This window comes from Petaurus breviceps, unplaced genomic scaffold (genome assembly GCF_028583685.1).
Source record: "Petaurus breviceps papuanus isolate PSGF00001 unplaced genomic scaffold, PetGlider_PUasm1.0 90510, whole genome shotgun sequence".
In the NCBI taxonomy this organism is placed as follows: Eukaryota; Metazoa; Chordata; class Mammalia; order Diprotodontia; family Petauridae; genus Petaurus; species Petaurus breviceps.
Genome location: NW_027187267.1, coordinates 4,073,867 through 4,092,859, shown reverse-complemented (window position 1 = coordinate 4,092,859; position 18,993 = coordinate 4,073,867). Strand labels below are relative to the sequence as shown.

Genomic DNA, 18,993 nt, shown 5'->3' with positions numbered 1-18,993 from the left:
ACTTAGGTTTCCTTTCAGTGTTATTAATTGGTATGATAGTCCCTTCTAAACAGGTTGTCTTTTAAAAGTCTGAATAATCTACCAAATAATAAATTTGATCAATGCTATAAGCCTTCTAGGCCTTAGTAGGAGGCATGCTTTAATCTTATTTACACAGCCCAAAGATGGTTATTTCAAACTTCATAGCAACAGTCTCTGAAACCCTTTTGAAAGTTCTTTGAGTTCCCTGAAAAATCCTTACTTTAAGAAGTTTCAGCTAGGTGGCAAAATGGATAGAGCCCTGGAATCAGGAGGACCTGAATTCAAATGTGGCCTCAGACAGTTATTAGATGTATGATCCTGGGCAAGTCACTTAACCTTGATTACCTCCAAAAAACAAATGGAAGGAAAAAAAATGAAGTTCTAAGCAATGGCCTTCCCATAGAGTTTCTCTTTGGAATCTTTTGAGATAACATACAGGAAAATTTCACAGATGATGTGAAATTGACTCACTATTTGGGGTCATGTTTTCACATTGTTCAATAATTGGAAACAGACCATTGTGTGGGAAAAGATTAAGTGTAGGTTTATAGAAGAGAAGGGGTCATTTAAAAGTGCCGCTCAGCTTAGTATAGGAAAAAAACACTTTCAGAAACTATTTTTGAAGTTTAAGAAAAAGTTTTTGGTGATTTTGGATTTTACAAAGAGGTCTCTTAAAGAAAGGCAACATGATATATCATAAGAGAGTACATTATTTGGAGTAAGAGGACTTGGATTTAAGTCCCAGTTCTTCCATTTAGTAGTTTTATAACCATGAAGAAGCCATTTGATCCAAATGATCCTCAGCTTCCTGTGGCAGCAAGCATCCCAAGCCTCCCCAGGGTCACTGCCACCACAGGTTCTTAGATCTGTTTTGTTAAAGGAAAGCAACTCAAAATGGGTTAACAAGCTTACTTTAATCAGTCAAATATGTATCGTTTACCTAGTTCAAGGTCAGCACCCTGAACTCTAAAGTATACAGGCAGAATTATCAAGACAGAAACAGATAAAGTAGACAGCTTTCCAAACTGTCCAACCATTACATCCATACCAAGTCAACATCTGGGTTTCAACATCTGGGTTTTTCAAAGCCAGGGGGCTCTGGACAACGGCTTCCCAGAATCCAGATCAAATCACAGAACACTTCTCAAAGTGAGCCCCAAAACAAAGCCTCACATCAGAGCTTATATAGCCTTCTCCTGGCTCAGAGAATGTAACAACCTTTTGGACCCACTGGCCAATCAAAAAGTATCTACTGAAAAACAAGCCTCCCACCCCAGGCTGCAGGTGCACTTTAGCCTAGGGGCAGGGAAGATCTTAAAAATTTACATTCCCATTACACTTCCTCATCTGTAAAGTGATAGTGTTGGGCTAGATGATTTCTAAGGTCCTTTTCAAGCTCTGATTGTCCTTTTATAAATTATGATACAGCCAAATTGTCAAGCAAAACTTTGACATATTGTTTTTTATGTACGCCTGCCTATATTGAACAATTCAAGGAAATAATTGGATCAGTATTCTTATAGTTTCTCTTTTTCCCGTCTCTCATTTTTTTCCCTCCTTTTCTTAAATGTTTGTCTACCACTGTACCCGCCTTACCTCTGATGTTTTACTATTTTGGTAACATTATGTTTGCTTCCCCCATGCCTACTCCTCATGCCTCAAAGGTCTAAGGAAGAAGAACCTTTCCCCTGGAGCTGTGGAATCAGATGTGAGGGGAATAACAGGGGTTGATCTCTTTGGGACAACGGATGCAGTTGTAAAACACGTGTTGGAGGTACTGTTTCTGGAGCCAATGATTAGGTATAGATTCCCTATAAAGGGATTAAGTGACCATATTGGTTTCAAGGATAGTTACTTCACTGTGTAAATCTAAGAAGAGAGAAACTGAATCATGAATCATCCACCTGCCATCACAGAACTAAACTTTTTTCCAAACTTTTTGTAAGAAATCCAGTCAGTCTTTCAATTAATATTTATTAAGTATCACCTTGGCACTAAAGAAGGAATAGACATGATTCCTGTTCTTAGTTATGAAAAAAAAAACATTTTACGTGTAAAAATTAAAAACTGGATAATTCAGTTAAATAATGTGGAGATAGATAAAAACAATGACCTCTACCCTTAAGGAGCTTACATTTTACTGGGGGATATAGTGTGAACACTGAGACATAGATTTCTCCAATTGAGAAATAAGAGTGTCAGGGAAAGCTTCACAAAGCAGGTGTCACATTAGTTGAGCCTCGAAGGGGAGATGAGGATCGTGGGAAGTAAAGATAAGGAAGGAGCACATCCCATACATGGGAGAGGAGATGGCATGCAGAGTTCAAGAAATAGGCAGTAGTTGAGTTTGGCTGAAATGTAGAGTATATAAAGGGAAAAAAGTAATATATAATGAAGGCAAAAAGTAGAAAAGAGGGTATGTGGACTTTATTATGCAGTTGATAATATTGTCTAATCTGAAATGGTGATCTTTATTTCAGAATTTTAGAAAATCACTATTCCAGGATTTTATCCACAGGAATAAAATCAATGACACTAGCATCCTTTTCATCTAGCATGAATCACTGATTTACTGTGGGCAAGTTATCATTTGCAAAGCTATGTTAAAAGATTTCCTTCTGCATGACTTCTACACAGGGTCATGATCGTGGAGTTAACTGGGCCGCTTTCCACCCCACTATGCCTCTTATTGTGTCTGGGGCTGATGACCGCCAAGTGAAGATTTGGCGTATGAATGGTAAGTAGGCCACTCCACTCCTAGGAATTGAGGACCCTAGACTTTGTGACATGCTCTCCTGCCATCTGCAGGTAAGAAGATACAAACTTCTTGTGTGATTCTGTTCTTCATGTTCATCCTGAAACATAGAAGCTATCCTCTTCCCTTTCTTTTTAGAATAGCAGTTTGAAATTGTGGAATTCGAATAAAAGAGAAATGTTTAAAAAGGAAGTAGAAATAAATTTGAAACTATTGAGGGGACCAAAGAAGGAGGAAATATACTGATCAGTTACAGCTACCAGTACAGTTCTTTGTGCTGATACTGAGCATTTGGTTGAGAGCAGTTCACTATCACATAGCCAATTTCAGTAATAGTAGAAGAGGAGGGAAAGGGTACCTAGTGACCTAGTGACTGGTGACCTAGTTCTTCTTTCTTCCTACCAGAATCTAAGGCTTGGGAGGTAGATACCTGCCGAGGTCACTACAACAATGTCTCCTGTGCTGTCTTCCACCCTCGCCAGGAACTCATCCTCAGCAATTCTGAAGATAAAAGTATTCGTGTGTGGGATATGTCAAAACGGTAAGGTAGTTTATGGTGAACTTAATACTGGAGATGGGGATAGATAGAAGCCCTAGGGAGGTAGAGGAAGGTAGTAAGGTCCACTTTTTTCTCTTTAACTATACTAAGAGATTTTTATTTGTCCATCTGTTATCTTTAGCATTTAGAAAAATCAGACCAAGGATAGTACAAGTTTGAAGGGACGTTGATAGTTGATTCATTCCTCTCTACCAGTCAATGGGGATCTCTCAGTTCTGGTCTTTATTTCTCTAAATTCAAACAGGGATTTTTTTTTCCTTCCAATTTATGATAAGTTCAGGAAGTGAGGAAATCCAAAAATGAAAACATGCTTGAGATGGGGAAACTGAAGAACATTATGATCTCTTGATCAGGTCAGTATTGATCAATCATCATAGGATCATAGCCTTAGAGCTGAAAGGAACCTTAAAGGTCACCGAGTCCAACCCCCTCATTTTACAGGTGAGGAAACAAGCTCATGGAGGTTAAGTTACTTGACCAGGGTCATACAGCTAGTAAGTGTTCGAGGCAGGATTTGAACCCAAGGTCATCCTGATTACAAGTCCAGCACTCTGTCCACTGTATCATGCTGTCTCAGTAACCTTGGTCTTCTTTACTTTGGCATGTTCAATATGTTAGTCCTGGTTTGATTTCCTCAGTTTGTTAGCTTGCTATCTTTCAGATTGAATATTCCTGGGAAACTGATGATTGTTTTTCTATTTCTCCTCTTCTCCAATCCACGATAGGACTGGAGTTCAGACCTTCCGAAGAGACCATGACCGTTTCTGGGTTCTAGCTGCCCATCCCAACCTCAACCTCTTTGCCGCAGGTGAGAGCCCTTTTTCCTCCCTCCTCATTGTTCATCAGAGTTTACAACTGAGTAGAGTTATTCTTCATCACTTTTTAAGTAGATATACAGTAGGTTAGCATGGGAGAAAGCAAAATTCTCAGAGCCAGCTGATTAGGTTTTTAGTTTCTTTTTTCTCCAGTCTTCTTAGAGAAAAGATGTCCTCTTTTCCCAGAGACCTACCTAATTTGAATTACACTGGCAAATCACATGCTTTCTCTGTCTAGATCCTATTCAATGCTGATCCTTGGCCTTGAGAATCCCTTTTTTCTTTTTTAATATTTTACTTTTTTTCAGTTATCTGTAAAAACTTTTAACATTTTTTAAATTTTAAGTTCCGAATTCTCCCTCCATTTTTCCCCTCATTGAGAAGGCAAGCAATTTGATATAAGATAAGGGTGGGAGACATGTGGCCTCAAGGCCACAGGTTCCCCACCCCTAATACAGGTTATATAAGTATATCCTACAAAACATTTCCATATTAGTTATGTTGTGGGAAAAAAAAACCTAGACCAAAAAAAAAAACCCAAGAAAAATAAAGTTTAAAAAATATGTTTCAATCTGCATTCAGACTCCCTCGGTTCTTTTCTCTGGAGGGAGATAGCATTTTTCTTCATAATGCCTTCAGAATCATCTTGGGTTATTGTATTGCTGAGAAAAGCTAAATCATTCACAGTTGCTCATCATATAATATTGCTCTTAATGTATATACTGTTCTCCTGATTCTGCTTACTTCACTTTTCATCAATTCATATAATTTCTTTGCAAGTTTTTCTGAAAGCATCCTGCTCATCATTTCTTGCAGTTCAATAGTATTCCATCACAATCATAAACCACTTGTTCAGCCATTCCCCAATTTATGATCCTCAATTTCCAGTCTTTGTCACCACAAAAAGAACAGATATAAATATTTTTGTACTGATAGGTCCTTTTCCTTTTTTTTTTATTTCTTCGGGATATAAACCAGTAGTAGTTTTGCTGGGTTTGAAGGGTATACATGGTTTTCTAAGTCTTTGGGCATAGTTTCAAATTTCTCCCCAATATGGTTGAATCAGTTCACAACTCCATCAGCAATGCATTAGTGTTCCAATTTTTCCATATCCCCTCCAACATTTGTCAATTTTCCTTTTCTTTCTTTTTTTTTGCTTTTTTGGAGGGCATGTGGGGTTAAGTAACTTGCCCAAGGTTACATGGCTAGTATTTTTTTGTGTGGGTGTTAAGTGTCTGAGGCCAGAACCGAACTCGGGTCCTCCTGACTTCAGGGCCGGCACTTTACTCACTGCACCACCTAGCTGCCCCTCTTTTCTTTCATATTAACCAATCTAGTAGGTGTGAGGTTGTGCCTCAGAGTTGTTTTTAATTTGCATTTCTCTAATCAATAGTGATTTAGAGCACTTTTTTCATAAGATTGTAGATAGCTTTGATTTCTTCTTCTGAAAACTACCTGTTCACATCCTTTGACCATTTTTCAATTGGGAAATGACTTATATTCTTATAAATTTGACTCACTCCTCTGTATTTGAGAAATGACTGGCCTTAAGAATCTTAAACCACATACATGTAGTTCTCCTTTGAAACAAAAAAGGAAAAGCAATAGGAGGCTAGGTCTCCTTCTGACAGTGGAAGAAACTAGTAGGAAATGATCAAGTTTGGGTGGCTAGGTGGCACAGTGAATAGAGCACCGGCCCTGGAGTCAGGAGGACCTGAGTTCAAATCCGGCCTCAGACACCCAATACAAATACTAGCTGTGTGACCTTGGGCAAGTCACTTAACCCCAATTGCCCTTCCCCCCCCCAAAAAATGATCAAGTTTTGATCTTTTTCTTAACCTCTTGGGACTTAGAGATCATGTCATGTCAATATCAGTTGAAAGAACTTGGAGCTTTTTTAACCTAGAGAATAGAACCCTTTCTGGGAGGAGAGGGGAGGTGAGAGGACATGATAATTTTCTTCAAGAGTTTGAAGGACTATCATTTGGAAGAGAAATTATACTTGTTCCACCTAGCCTTCAGGAGTAGAAATATGATTAGAAATTGCAGAGAGGCAATCTGAACCCTCCTTTTCCTCAACTTTGTCTATTCCTTAGCTTTTGTCTCTGATCAAAGCCAACCATTCCTTTTCCTTCCATCCAGGTCATGATGGTGGCATGATTGTCTTTAAACTGGAACGAGAGCGACCAGCTTATGCTGTTCATGGCAACATGCTACACTATGTCAAGGATCGATTCTTGCGCCAGCTTGATTTTAACAGCTCTAAAGATGTTGCTGTAATGCAGTTGAGGAGGTAAATCTGGCTTAAAGTTGGCCAGTTAATTTTTTACCTTCTTAACACCAATCCATAACAGAACAGCTCTCCAGTGAGCTTTCATCTCGTGTTTCTTTAAATAGCATTTAGGATTTTTTTCACCCATATCATAGTTTGGATCACCTTGGTGCTGCCCAATTTGTATGGTGGACAAGGAGGGTGGTTATATGGATAGTCTTGGGAGTGGATATCTTTAGATCCCTTAGGTCTAGAACCATCAATTTGAGCTAATAATTCCTGGGACAAAGAACTCTATTGTTCTTATACACAGCAAGGGAAATTCTCTTTTAATAGAGCACCCCAATTTGGTGATACCACATTTACCTTAGATAGGACCAGCCCAGGTCAGACTGGGAAATAGATTAGAGTTGAACATGATCTGAGGTCCCTTTTATATTTGTTTGATACGGAGTCCTCCCCTTCATTTTTCCACCACCCATCAGCAACATATATACAACCCCAAACCAAAGTGCACAGATGATGTGATAACCCCTGGGACGCCTAGTAAAAGGCACTGTCCTCTCAGAAAGCCAGCTGCACCAGCATGTTGAAACATTAATGGTGACAAACCTTGGCATGGGGGGTTTGTTGTCCTCTGCCAGTATTGCTGCAATAAAAGTTGGGTTGATATAAACGTTCCAAGGAACTAGAGAAAACTGCCAGAGACAAATCAAGTCATGTTGCTCTGTGGTGTCAATTGTAATTGTGTGTAGGAATTTGGATTTCAGCTAAGCTGATCCCACTCCCCTGCAGCCTGTCCTTTCTCAGTTGTTGCCACCACCTTCTGTTCACTAGTTCAGGGTGTACTGGGTTTGTTTTTAAAAGCTTTTTACTTAGAAGGTTAGATGGGAAGAAAGTAAATGCAACTTTGAGAGAAATTTAAAAATCCAAAAGCTAGATTTTCTCGGTTCTATTCTGATGCTTCTTCCCAATTTCCTCTTCTTTGCATCTCCCTAGTGGTTCTAAGTTCCCAGTGTTCAACATGTCATATAATCCGGCAGAGAATGCAGTCCTACTATGCACAGTGAGTAATCACCATTGAGATGGGCTCTTAAACCTCAAAGTATTCAGGATTTAAATACCTTCTCTTTCTCATGTCAACACAATTTTTTATTGCCTGCTTAGATGTGTAGAGTTAATGATATCTCGAGGATTAGCATAGTGAATATCCATAGACTCAAACCAGGTATAATCTCATTATCATAGGTAAAGCATTGTTGAATAGTAGATAACCTAGGAATTAATTCATTCTTATTGTCCTGTGAAGTATAGAACGTCCTAGATTTTCAAAATGACAATTTTGTTTTGAATTGATGATGTTTATTGTGTATCTGCTCTTAACCTAGGAAGCAGTTAACTTGATCACACTGTTTGGATCCGAGTAGAAGAGTGGGTTAGATAATAAATAGGCCTTTTAAAAGGAGATACTTACAGGGTCCTCATGTAACCATCTCTACTTCTTGCAACCCAAATTGCAATGAAGTTTTAAAAATATCCCCATTATTAGTCCCGCTGCTGCCAAATTAAGAAAATGACACCAGTGTTCCTACTCCACTTTTGATTTATGGGTTCTGTTGCTAATTTTTCTTGTTCCAGCCCCTATTTTTTAAAGACTAACTCTTTAACAGCAGCTTCTTTTTTAAGTAAACATCTTTTGATTTTGTTAGTTTCCTGAAGAATGCTGAAAGTAGGGAATAATGGTACTCTAAGGGAGTAGAACAGATTACCTGCATTCAGCCAATTTGCTCTGAGACGTGGAAAGATTCTTTTCCCCTTTCTGTCCTTCAATTTGATGGTCTGTAAAACTGAAAAAAGTAATGCCTGTGGTTATCCTAAATTTTCAGGGTTTGAGGAAGGTGAGTGGCATTGTGTATATACGAAAAATTTTGGAAAAGGTCCCTATAAACCCTGCCTATTTGTGCATTCTTCACACATCTCAGGGAAGAAAGGGACAGGCTGTGTTAAAATAAGATATTCAGAGTATTACATGTTTAGAAAAGAAATATTTTCTCTGTGTTAGATTGAAAAACTTTGCTATGTTCTTTTACACTGATAATCTCACTACCCTCTTTTACAGAGAGCCAGCAACCTAGAAAACAGCACCTATGACCTATATACCATTCCCAAGGATGCCGACTCTCAGAATCCTGATGGTAGGCTTTCAGCTGCTCTATTTGTTCCAGCCCCACCCCTGACTCACATCATCATCTCTTCAAGTCCTCCACCTTCCCTTCCCAGACCATATCCACATTGCTCATGTCTGTTGGCAGGTGCCGTTGACAACTGCATCATAGGCGACTACGTTGTGAAAAATTCATGTTCCTCCCACATTTTATTACCCCAGCTAGATATATATATTTTATAATTTGGTTATTAGAAACTCTCCATTTTCCCTTTCAGCACAGCGTGCTCTCCTGGTTTATTGTCAGCTGAGATGACTTTCACCCTGGTAGTTTCATTTATTTAAAAATGTGGTTCCAATCTGGGAATGTGTCACCCTGGGGCTGGGGATTTATGCTCTCCCATCCACTTCCAGCTCCAATTTGCCTCCCCTCACATGTCAGAAAGATGTGGCTGTTAACAGCCCCAAGCCCCACCTGGGATCTCAGGATCCAGCTGAGACCCTGCTGCCTCCTCCATCATTCCTACCCCACTGTGAACGGCCTCCCTGTCAGAAGTTGCTGACGTTGCTGATTATTGGAGTGGCTCTGACTCCTGCTCATGTTCTTCTTCCTGTGATCCCTCCTGTTCATCCTGCAGAAGCCAGCAGGACAGCAGTTCAGGCCTCAGATCTTCATTTCTTTATAAACACCTTGACTTCTGCTAGAAGGTTCCAGAGGAGTCTTTTTTTGTTGCTCCTTGGTAGTTTAGATTGTTGGGGTATGTCCCCTTTATTGGAGCATGTCCCCTTTGCTGGGACAGCATCTCTTTTCTGTGGTATTGCTCTGCTGCTGCTGTTTTAGCCCTCTGTAGTGGATGATCGCAGAGACTTGTAAGGACCTAGGTCATAACAAGATGAAAACTGAATGGGAAAAAAATTACATCTTTATTTTTACTAACCTTAACTGAAATTTATCATTTCCTTTAATTAGGAAGTTTTTTTTCTAAACTATTCTAAGAAGGGGTCCATAGGTTTCACCAGACCACTAAGTGGTTCATGACACAAAAATGATTAGGAATTCTGAATATCTTAGTGATGGATATTTAGTGATCCTTCTAGAACTTACATTGAGCCAAGAGGTTTAACATCCTCACCAACCTAACTTATTTTTTGCCCTTAGAACTGCTCAACTCCTTATGAAAATTTGGGGAGTTTTGGTTCTGTCTTCTTAACTATTTTCCTTTTCCTTGCCTATCCTGGAGAGGAAAGATGGGATTACTAACTAGCAAAGAAACAGCCCAAAGATGGGCAGCAGGATGAAGGAGGAGGAGAAGCAAAAGACTTGGAAAATCCACACATTGGCTCACAAGCTCCTGGTAATGGAGGGTTGGCTACAATAATAATTAGCCTTGTAAATAGCGAGACACCCCAGGTGTCTGAGAAATTTAGGCCAGACCAGTCAGTATGTTGGTCACTACATTCTGTCATATTATCTCCTGTTACTGATAGATAAAGGAGCATTACGATGCATCCTTCTGTTCATCCTCATATTGAGTGCCCAGACAGTAGGGGCTAGGCATTAAGAAGATCTGTCTCAAATACATAATCAGCTTCAGTACTCAGCTAGCGAAAGTAAAGCGATATGGTAAGATTTTTGTAAACCTTCTATGAGCTAATAGCAGTGGTTGAACTTTGTTGTATACCAGCTATGTACTAGATGCTATTCATCACAGAATCTTCCTTCCTTAAGGGCTCCCTTCAGTCAGAGTGCTATCTGAATTCTGCACCCATTCCCACAGGGCTCCTTGAGGAGGCCTGCATTTACATGTTAAAAGCAGCAGAACAGCTGTGAGCTAGGGAGGGGGCTCTGCCTCTCCTCCAGCTTATTTAGCCGCCTATCAGTGGGGGGTCCTGGGCCACCGACAGGCCCCTTGCTGTGCCACAGCTTGGCCAGGAAGGCCCTGCTCGTTAGCTTGACAGAGTGTTCTGTCTCCTAGGATAGGCAGCCCCTTTGCCAGCACATGGCATTGGCTGACAGGCAGCCACTTGGCCTAGGGAAAGAGGATTGGGGGACTGGTACTGGCATTTGAAGAAGAACGGTGGGGAAAAGTCACTCATCAATAGCCTCGGGTTACAACTGAATTAGTTAGGAAGCAGCTGAGCTGGCATAGCCAAGATGGCAGCCAGCAGGACTGGCAGTTCCATAGCACCTGACTCTGTCACCTGCCAGTGGCTTACCACATGTCCCTCCTTACTGACCCCCGCCCCATCTTGTTCTTCCTAGCCCCTGAAGGGAAACGTTCTTCTGGCCTGACAGCCGTATGGGTTGCCCGAAATCGTTTTGCTGTCCTGGATCGTATGCATTCAGTGAGTTATCACCAAGATGTTTTTGCAGGGTTTAGTTGCTATTTTTTGAGTAGTGTGAAGTAAACAAAATTAATTTATTACTGCCTTTCTTGTTGAGATCACAGCCAGATCATCTCAGGGCTCAAGTTCTAAAATAAGATTCTCGTACAATAGCCAAAGCCACAAGGTTTGAAAAAGTGAGACTCATAATAAAATGTGCCTCTCCCCTAATATTGGGTAAGAAGAGTATCTTACTGTGGGATTTGTTGTAGACTCTGGGCCTACCATACTTCATAAAATACCACCATGCCCTGTCAGGAAGCTATGAAGCAATCAGTAAGCAGTGTCGTCTTTCTGCCCCAGATTGAAATCAGTTATATATTTATGTGACTAGCTCTGCAGATTTTAAATTTCTTTGATAAATATAGTCATTGCCAAGCTTCTCTGAGTGTCTCCACTGGAGAAAAGGTTAAGAAGAGAGTAGAGTTGGGGTGCTATGAGAAAGAAAAAATTCTTAATAACAGATCTTAAGTTCTTGGTCAGCATAAGATTTATGGAATAATGAAAAGAGAGCACATGACTTAATTGAAGCCAAGGAAATAGCTACTCAGAAAGGAGCCTTACTATATTTTTTTATGTACACTAAATGCCTCATGCTTTCATTTTCAATTTAGCTTCTGATCAAGAACTTGAAGAATGAAATCACCAAGAAAGTACAGGTCCCTAACTGTGATGAGATCTTTTATGCAGGCACAGGGAACCTGCTGCTTCGAGATGCTGATTCTATCACACTTTTTGACGTACAGCAGAAGCGGTAATTACCCCAGCTCCTTTGGTCTCTTAGAGACCAAAAGAAACTTGGTTGTGATCTGGGATAAAGAGATGATGTCCTCTTTATTCTGTGTCTCCTTTTCCTCCTAGGACTCTGGCATCTGTGAAGATTTCAAAAGTGAAGTATGTCATTTGGTCAGCAGATATGTCCCATGTAGCCTTGCTGGCCAAGCATGGTAAGGACTAACTCAGAGAAGATTCCCTCATCTACCTATATTACCCTCCATGTCCCAATAGGGTACTCAAGTCCCTTACTCCCTGATTCTTACAGCCATCATGATCTGCAATCGTAAACTGGAGTCACTTTGTAATATCCATGAGAATATTCGTGTCAAGAGTGGTGCCTGGGATGAGAGTGGAGTGTTTATCTACACCACCAGCAACCACATCAAATATGCTGTCACTACTGGGTAAGTTCTCTATGTAGGTGTAACAGCAAGCACCTAGCACAGTCATGATGACTGCTAGCATAGATTCTTTGATCTGCTTTTCTAAAGGAAAGCAACTCAAAAGGGGTTAACAGTCTTACTTTAATCAAACATAGAAATCATTCACTTAGTTCAGGGGGAAAAGTCAGCACCCTACGCTTCAGAAAATACAGACAGAAAATAACACAATTCAACAGACTAACAGACAGGGCTTCTAGCTGTATGACCATCACATACATACAGTGTTAGTTACTAGAGAAAGATGCACCAGCATCTGGGTTTTCAAAGCCAGGGGGCTCAATGGCTTTCCAGAGTCTCATCTGGCCAAATCACACAACTCTTCTCAAAATAAGCCCCAAAGCAAAAAATTACCTCAGGGTATATATATAGCCTTTTCCAGAGAACATCACAACCTTCGTGACCCACTGCCTAATTACAATGTAAAAGGTATGTGCCTTCCTGAAAAACAAGCCTCCCCTAAGCAAGCTTCTCTTGTTGGGGTCCAAGTGAGGTCCATTAAGGGGCAGGGGAGATCTTCAATTTCCTAGGCCTATAAAGGGTCAGAGAAGATCTTCAAATTCTCTTAACATTACAGTAGGAAAAAGTGTTTTTCTGAAACAACTGACCTATTTTAGAGAGATGTATTTAAGATCATTGTCTCATTCCCCAAGAGACTTGGAGAAGTCTTGTTATCAAATCCAGTGGCCAGATGTGCAAATCTGGTCAGTGGATTTGATAACAAGTCAGTTTGCCCACCATTGACTTCTTTCATTCCTGTCATTATATAACACTACCCCCCCCCAATATCTTGTTTTATATCAACTTCATTTTCAAATATATCTTTCTCCCCTTCCTTCTCCCAAGAACCTTCCCTTATGACAAAGAATAAAAAAGAGTAAAAAGAAAACAAAGCAATTCAGCCAAAAACTTCTCCCACCTCTAGCAATAATTTTTTCTAAAGGACAACCCAAAGTTCCTTATTCTACCTTCACTCTACATAGGGAAGTAAAATGAATGATGTCAGCATGTAGTGTCATCCTCCTGTCATGGATTCTTTCCTCAGTCACTCAGATAGCATTTGGCAGATCAAGGCTAGATTATAGAGGCTAAATAGGATTTAGCATCATAATAAGGAGAAGGAATCAGCTCATTGGTTTCCCTCTCTATGGCAGGGCATACTTTATACCATAAACCATTTCTTCATGGGTGCTCATAGCTGTGTTTTCTTATCCTTCTCACGTTCAGGGACCATGGGATCATCCGTACCCTTGACTTGCCAATCTATGTCACACGGGTGAAGGGCAATAATGTATACTGCCTGGACCGAGAGTGTCGTCCACGAGTGCTTACCATTGATCCCACCGAGTTCAAATTCAAGCTAGCCTTAATCAATAGGAAATATGATGAGGTATAGTGAAAAAAAACAGCCCTGGGGGAGAGGGGACATATTTAAGTAAAATCAAATGCAAGAATTGCTACTTCTCTACTTTAGTCTTTATCACCATCCCTGCTCCCACAAACATTCTTCTAGGTACTACACATGGTAAGGAATGCCAGGTTGGTGGGCCAGTCCATCATTGCCTATCTCCAGAAGAAGGGCTATCCTGAAGTGGCACTACACTTTGTTAAGGATGAGAAGACTCGATTTAGTCTGGCCCTGGAATGTGGCAACATTGAGGTAAAGCCACCAATCTCTTGGAATACCAAAACATAAGTTGGTAGTTGAAAAATTGGATAATTGGGTTTGTAATTGAAGATCCTCAAATGCAGTTCAGAATTTTTAAATGGTAAGCTGTATCAGCTTTATATTTGTGTTCTTTGTCTTTGTGAATATCTCATAACCTGTGATGTTCTGTTTTCACTTTCTTTTATCACTCCCAGGACAGGAACAGGATAGTCAAAAATGGAAAACAAAACCCCAGCATTCATTGTTCTGATTCCTCAGATGGAGAGAAGTTTATTAAATTCCTCCTTGAAAGGAGTCCATTAAAATGATGATGTGAGATGTTCATCACATCCATTCAACTCTGAATATTCGCCTTTTTAGTGTTACTTTACAGGATCCCAGGGGCAGCTAGGTAGCACAGTGGATAGAGCACTGGGCTTGGAGTCAGGAAAACCTGAGTTCGGATCTGGCCTCAGACACTTACTAGCTGTTTGACCATGAGCAAGTCACTTAACCCTGTTTGCCTCAGCTCCTCATCTGTAAAATGAACTGGAAAGGGAAATGGCAAACCATTCTAGTATCTTTGCCAAGAACACCTCAAATGGGGTCACAGAGTGATACACAACTGAAAAAATAACTAAAACAATGACAACAGAGACCCCAGTTAACTCACCTTTAAGAACCTAACAATACAGCATGCAGGGAATGGGTTAGCTAAGTTGGAACTGATTTCATGGAGTTCCACAGCTTCTCTGATATCTTTTCAGTGAATAATTTGTTGAAAATCTATGCAAGTTAATCCCAGAATTACTGGGGACCTTAGAAACTATCAAATTCGAACCATATATACAAAACATATATACCATATATACAATACATATATTCAAACCATCCCCCTATAACAGACAAGTGGTCATCCAGCTTCTACAGTTAGCCCCTTCCATTTTCCCTAGCCCACTCCAAGTTGTGGAGCCAGACAGTGGCAAAGCTGATTTGGTTCCCAGACCTGGATCACAAATCCCTTAGGAATATACATATGACAGGGTGATTTCAATCAGACAAAATAAGAGTAAGGTCTAATAGCGTTGAAAGTGTATATAACCAGTGCCCCAGTAACTTCACTTGAAGTCTAAGTCATCAAGAGTTCCTAGGTTAGCAACAGCCACTCTTAACCTCTCAGTTTTATCTCTTGGGATATCTTCAGATTGCCCTAGAAGCGGCCAAGGCTCTAGATGACAAGAATTGCTGGGAAAAGCTAGGAGAAGTGGCTCTGCTCCAGGGAAACCATCAGATTGTGGAGATGTGCTACCAGCGCACCAAGAATTTTGATAAACTTTCCTTCCTATACCTTATCACTGGCAACCTTGAGAAACTTCGCAAGATGATGAAGATTGGTAAGGTTCCTAAAACCAGGGATGGAAAGAGAGGCTCTGTGGAAGAGGGAGGAAAGAAAGAGAAGAGGACATGACCTGATATTTCTTCCTGTCTTGTGCAGCTGAGATCCGAAAAGACATGAGTGGCCATTACCAAAATGCCCTGTACCTAGGTGATGTTTCAGAACGTGTGCGCATCCTGAAGAATTGTGGGCAGAGTGAGTTTAAAATACCTGTCGGGTCCTTTAGACTCTTAAGGAAGAACCAATGTTTTCCATTCTGTAATATATATCTGTTATGGTCAAGGATCTGGGTTTGTATGCTTCCTTTTGTTCTCCTCAGAAGGCCTGCCATCACGAGGGTTCACATATTCCGACCAAAAAGAAGGTACAGTTCAGGAAGAGTAGAAGTATAGATGTTAGTGTAATATAGGAGTTTGAGAGGCATGGAATCAGAATTCCCAAAAAATAGATGGGTGATTTCCATGTAAAGGTAAATCTCTCTCAAAATTATAGACTAGCTCAGTACTAGAACCAGCTTCTACAAATCTCCCAGATCAAGAATGATCTATAGTTAACCACACCATAATAACCTGACCACCTAACAACCCAAAGGAGGATGCCATTCATATTAGGTCTGTTGGATTGTGGTGTCCTGGCAAGTCAGAAGTAAGGGGATGAGTTTGGTGTACTAGAACAGCCAGTTTAAAATGGTAATTTAGGAATCATCTGATAGAGAAGGTAATGATTCTACTTTCCCTTTAGAACTGTGTTTCTCCCCTCATAACCTACCACACCTTTTCATTCCTCCAAAAGGAACTCTCACTTCTTAAGAAACCAGAAAAAGAAAAGGTTCTCTCCAGATAAAACACTGATAATAATATCCAGATTAAAAAATATAGAGAAAGCAGATGTCTAGAATTGAGGTCTATTTCCTCCACAGAATCCCTGGCCTACCTTACAGCTGCTACTCATGGTCTAGATGAGGAAGCAGAGAGCCTCAAGGAGACATTTGACCCAGAGAAGGAGACAGTAAGTCCCAGATTAGGCTTCTTCAGTCTAAATTGGGGGAAAGTCTGAGCTCCTAGAAGGGACTTTGGTGTATAAATCTTTGAAGGTCCAGACATTTTCCTTTTGTTTTTTATAACCTTGTGGCTATTCTTGATCACCCTTCAGATTCCAGACATTGACCCTAATGCCAGACTGCTTCAGCCACCTGCACCCATCATGCCATTGGACACAAACTGGCCCCTGCTAACTGTTTCCAAAGGCTTCTTTGAGGGTTCTATTGCCAGCAAGGGTAAGTATACAGCATGTCCACTAGCTGTTAGCTATCTATTACCACTCTTTCTTTATTAAAGTGACTGGTGTATAGGTGCTTAATAAATGTTTACTGATTGATTAATTGGTAGAACTCAGTGGATATTGTGAGCTGTATATCCTTTCCTTTGGCTCCATCTGCCTTTTTTTCTGGGTGGACCCTCATGGGACATGAACCTCTAGAAATATGAAGCTGCCTATACCATGACCCTGCCTTAAAATGCCACTGTTCTGTGTATCTTTGAAACAACAGTCATCATTTTTGCACCTTCTTTATTTGGGTGTTTGCTCTATTAGTCTTTCTGTTCTTGAGAGCTCAAAACCATATATGCCCAAGAACTGTGACTTCCAACTCACTTCATCTTTATCCTCACCTCGATAAGAGGAACATGTAGGTAGATGTAGACAAAGTACATCTTTTCTCTGGTTTCTAGCTAGGAACATTATGATCTGCTCCCAAGACATTGATTATAAAATACTTCAAGATCTTCCAGTAGAGTGCTGAGAAAGAGCCTTCAGACCAAGTATACACCAAAAAAAAGAACCCCAAGCTTCCTTGCTTGAGGGCCTTTTTCCACATTCAGGAGGATTCTACCTATATAATGTTCATGATCATAGACATAAGGAAGAGAAAGGAAGGCCTGAGAAGAAGACTTGGTTTTGATTTCTTCCCCAAAAGATGCGGGAAACTTAGAGAAATTTAGGAAAGAGAAGTAGAAGTAATGGGAGGGCTACATATGAGGTGTAGAGGGGAAAGTTGAGGAAATTAAGTTTGAGTCACTTGCAAGGAAAACTGAATAAAAATATTAAGTTTGTGAAGAGTAGCTGACTTCTCTAATGGATCTGAATTGAAGTAAGACAGATTTAGGCCATATTTTAGAGAGAAATAAAAGACTATGAGGAAGGGATTATAATCTTAGAGTTTATCTGGCACAAAGGCCAATTTTCAGGAACATATGAATTGGTTCTATCCCAGCTTCTCTGTCCTTTATTTATTATGAAAGTTGACCCTGATTTCAACATTTAGCACAGTAATAGTTCCCAACTTTCAAGAGTTAACATATTATCTCTTTCCCAAATACCAAAAGAAAAAAAAGAGAACCCTGGGTGTCCCTTCTAAAGAGTTGCTGACTTCATCTGTGTAAGTTAGGCCTTGGATTGAAAGGAATAAACAGGGTTAAGAAACATCTGCTGGAAGGTCAGGACCTTCTCGGTACCTCAGCTCTGTGACCTCTCTCTTCCCCATCCTTACAGGGAAAGGAGGTGCACTGGCTGCTGATATTGACATTGATACTGTTGGCACTGAAGGCTGGGGAGAGGATGCAGAACTGCAGCTGGACGAAGGTGAGAGATTTGCACAAGGGAAAGTCGGTGAAACAGATTCAGAGATTGAGTGGCCATTGGATTGGAACCTAAGGGGCCAATCTGAAGGTTTCCAGACTAATGGGGGCCAACTAGGCCTGTAGAGTTCAGCGTTCCTGAGACTATGGCTGTACATCTATCTGAGGCCTACAAAAATTTGGATTTTCCTTACAGATGGGTTTGTGGAAGCTGCAGAGGGTTTTGGCGATGAAGCTCTTGCTAAAGGACAGGAAGAAGGAGGTGGCTGGGATGTAGAGGAAGACCTGGAGCTTCCACCTGAGCTAGTATGGAGAGTTCTCTTCCTGCTTTTGTGCATTGCTCAGTAGGGGCTGCGGCGTAAGACTGAGGTCTCCCAAAGGATGGAGATTGAGGCTTTCTATCTCCCTTGGTAATGTCTATTTAGTCTGCTTTCCTTCCTTTGGAAGGAAAAGGTGGTGTAGGAAAGGGCCCTAAGGGCCCACATGAAAAAAATGCTGTGTAATTTTTTTTTCCTGTGATTCTCCTGGTTCTGTAATTAGAGACAAATCTTTTATTCACTTTACTGGGTGTGGGGGCTTGAGGCAATAGTTCCCACGCTTTAAATTTCTCAGAGTAAAGGGGTAAGAAAACCAAGAGAGTGAATTTCTCTTCCTCTCCAGGATGTTCCCCCCGGGGCAGCCGGAAGTACTGAAGATGGATTCTTTGTGCCCCCCACAAAGGGAACGAGTCCTACTCAGGTAAGTAAGAGAAGGGAACAAGCATTTATTAAGCCCCTGATATATGCCAGGCACTGTCCTAAAATGGAGGTGCTTTTATTATCCCCATTTTACAATTGAAGAAACCGAGACAGAGGTTAAGAGACTTGTTCAAGATCATGTAGCTAAGAAGTGTGCGAGGGGCAGCCAGGTAGCACAGCGAGTAAGAGCACCGGCTCCAGTGTTGAGAAGACCTGGAGATTGAATCCCGGGCTCAGACACTTAGCAGCCACCCAGAAACACCTGGCCGTGTAACCTTGAGCAAGTTACTTAACCCCAGTTGCTTAGGGGTGGCCAGGTGGCTCAGCGAGTAAGAGCACTGGCTCCAGTGTCGGGATGATCTGGATCAAATCCGGGCTCAGATACTCA

General features: G+C 40.8%; 1 protein-coding gene across 1 annotated transcript in view; it reads left to right on the top strand.

Moving 5' to 3' along the window:
* COPA (COPI coat complex subunit alpha) overlaps positions 1-18,993 on the top strand; it is a 40,256-nt gene that overhangs the window by 14,229 nt on the left and 7,034 nt on the right. The window contains exons 7-26 of the mRNA XM_069062896.1: positions 1,686-1,795; positions 2,659-2,758; positions 3,182-3,317; positions 4,061-4,143; positions 6,293-6,443; positions 7,422-7,488; positions 8,542-8,617; positions 10,850-10,932; positions 11,586-11,725; positions 11,833-11,918; positions 12,014-12,152; positions 13,416-13,578; positions 13,702-13,848; positions 15,041-15,230; positions 15,332-15,427; positions 16,152-16,240; positions 16,385-16,508; positions 17,783-17,872; positions 18,065-18,174; positions 18,529-18,606. Of these exons, the coding sequence (XP_068918997.1) occupies positions 1,686-1,795; positions 2,659-2,758; positions 3,182-3,317; positions 4,061-4,143; positions 6,293-6,443; positions 7,422-7,488; positions 8,542-8,617; positions 10,850-10,932; positions 11,586-11,725; positions 11,833-11,918; positions 12,014-12,152; positions 13,416-13,578; positions 13,702-13,848; positions 15,041-15,230; positions 15,332-15,427; positions 16,152-16,240; positions 16,385-16,508; positions 17,783-17,872; positions 18,065-18,174; positions 18,529-18,606 (2,258 nt within the window). The remainder of the gene's footprint in view (positions 1-1,685; positions 1,796-2,658; positions 2,759-3,181; positions 3,318-4,060; positions 4,144-6,292; positions 6,444-7,421; positions 7,489-8,541; positions 8,618-10,849; positions 10,933-11,585; positions 11,726-11,832; positions 11,919-12,013; positions 12,153-13,415; positions 13,579-13,701; positions 13,849-15,040; positions 15,231-15,331; positions 15,428-16,151; positions 16,241-16,384; positions 16,509-17,782; positions 17,873-18,064; positions 18,175-18,528; positions 18,607-18,993) is intronic.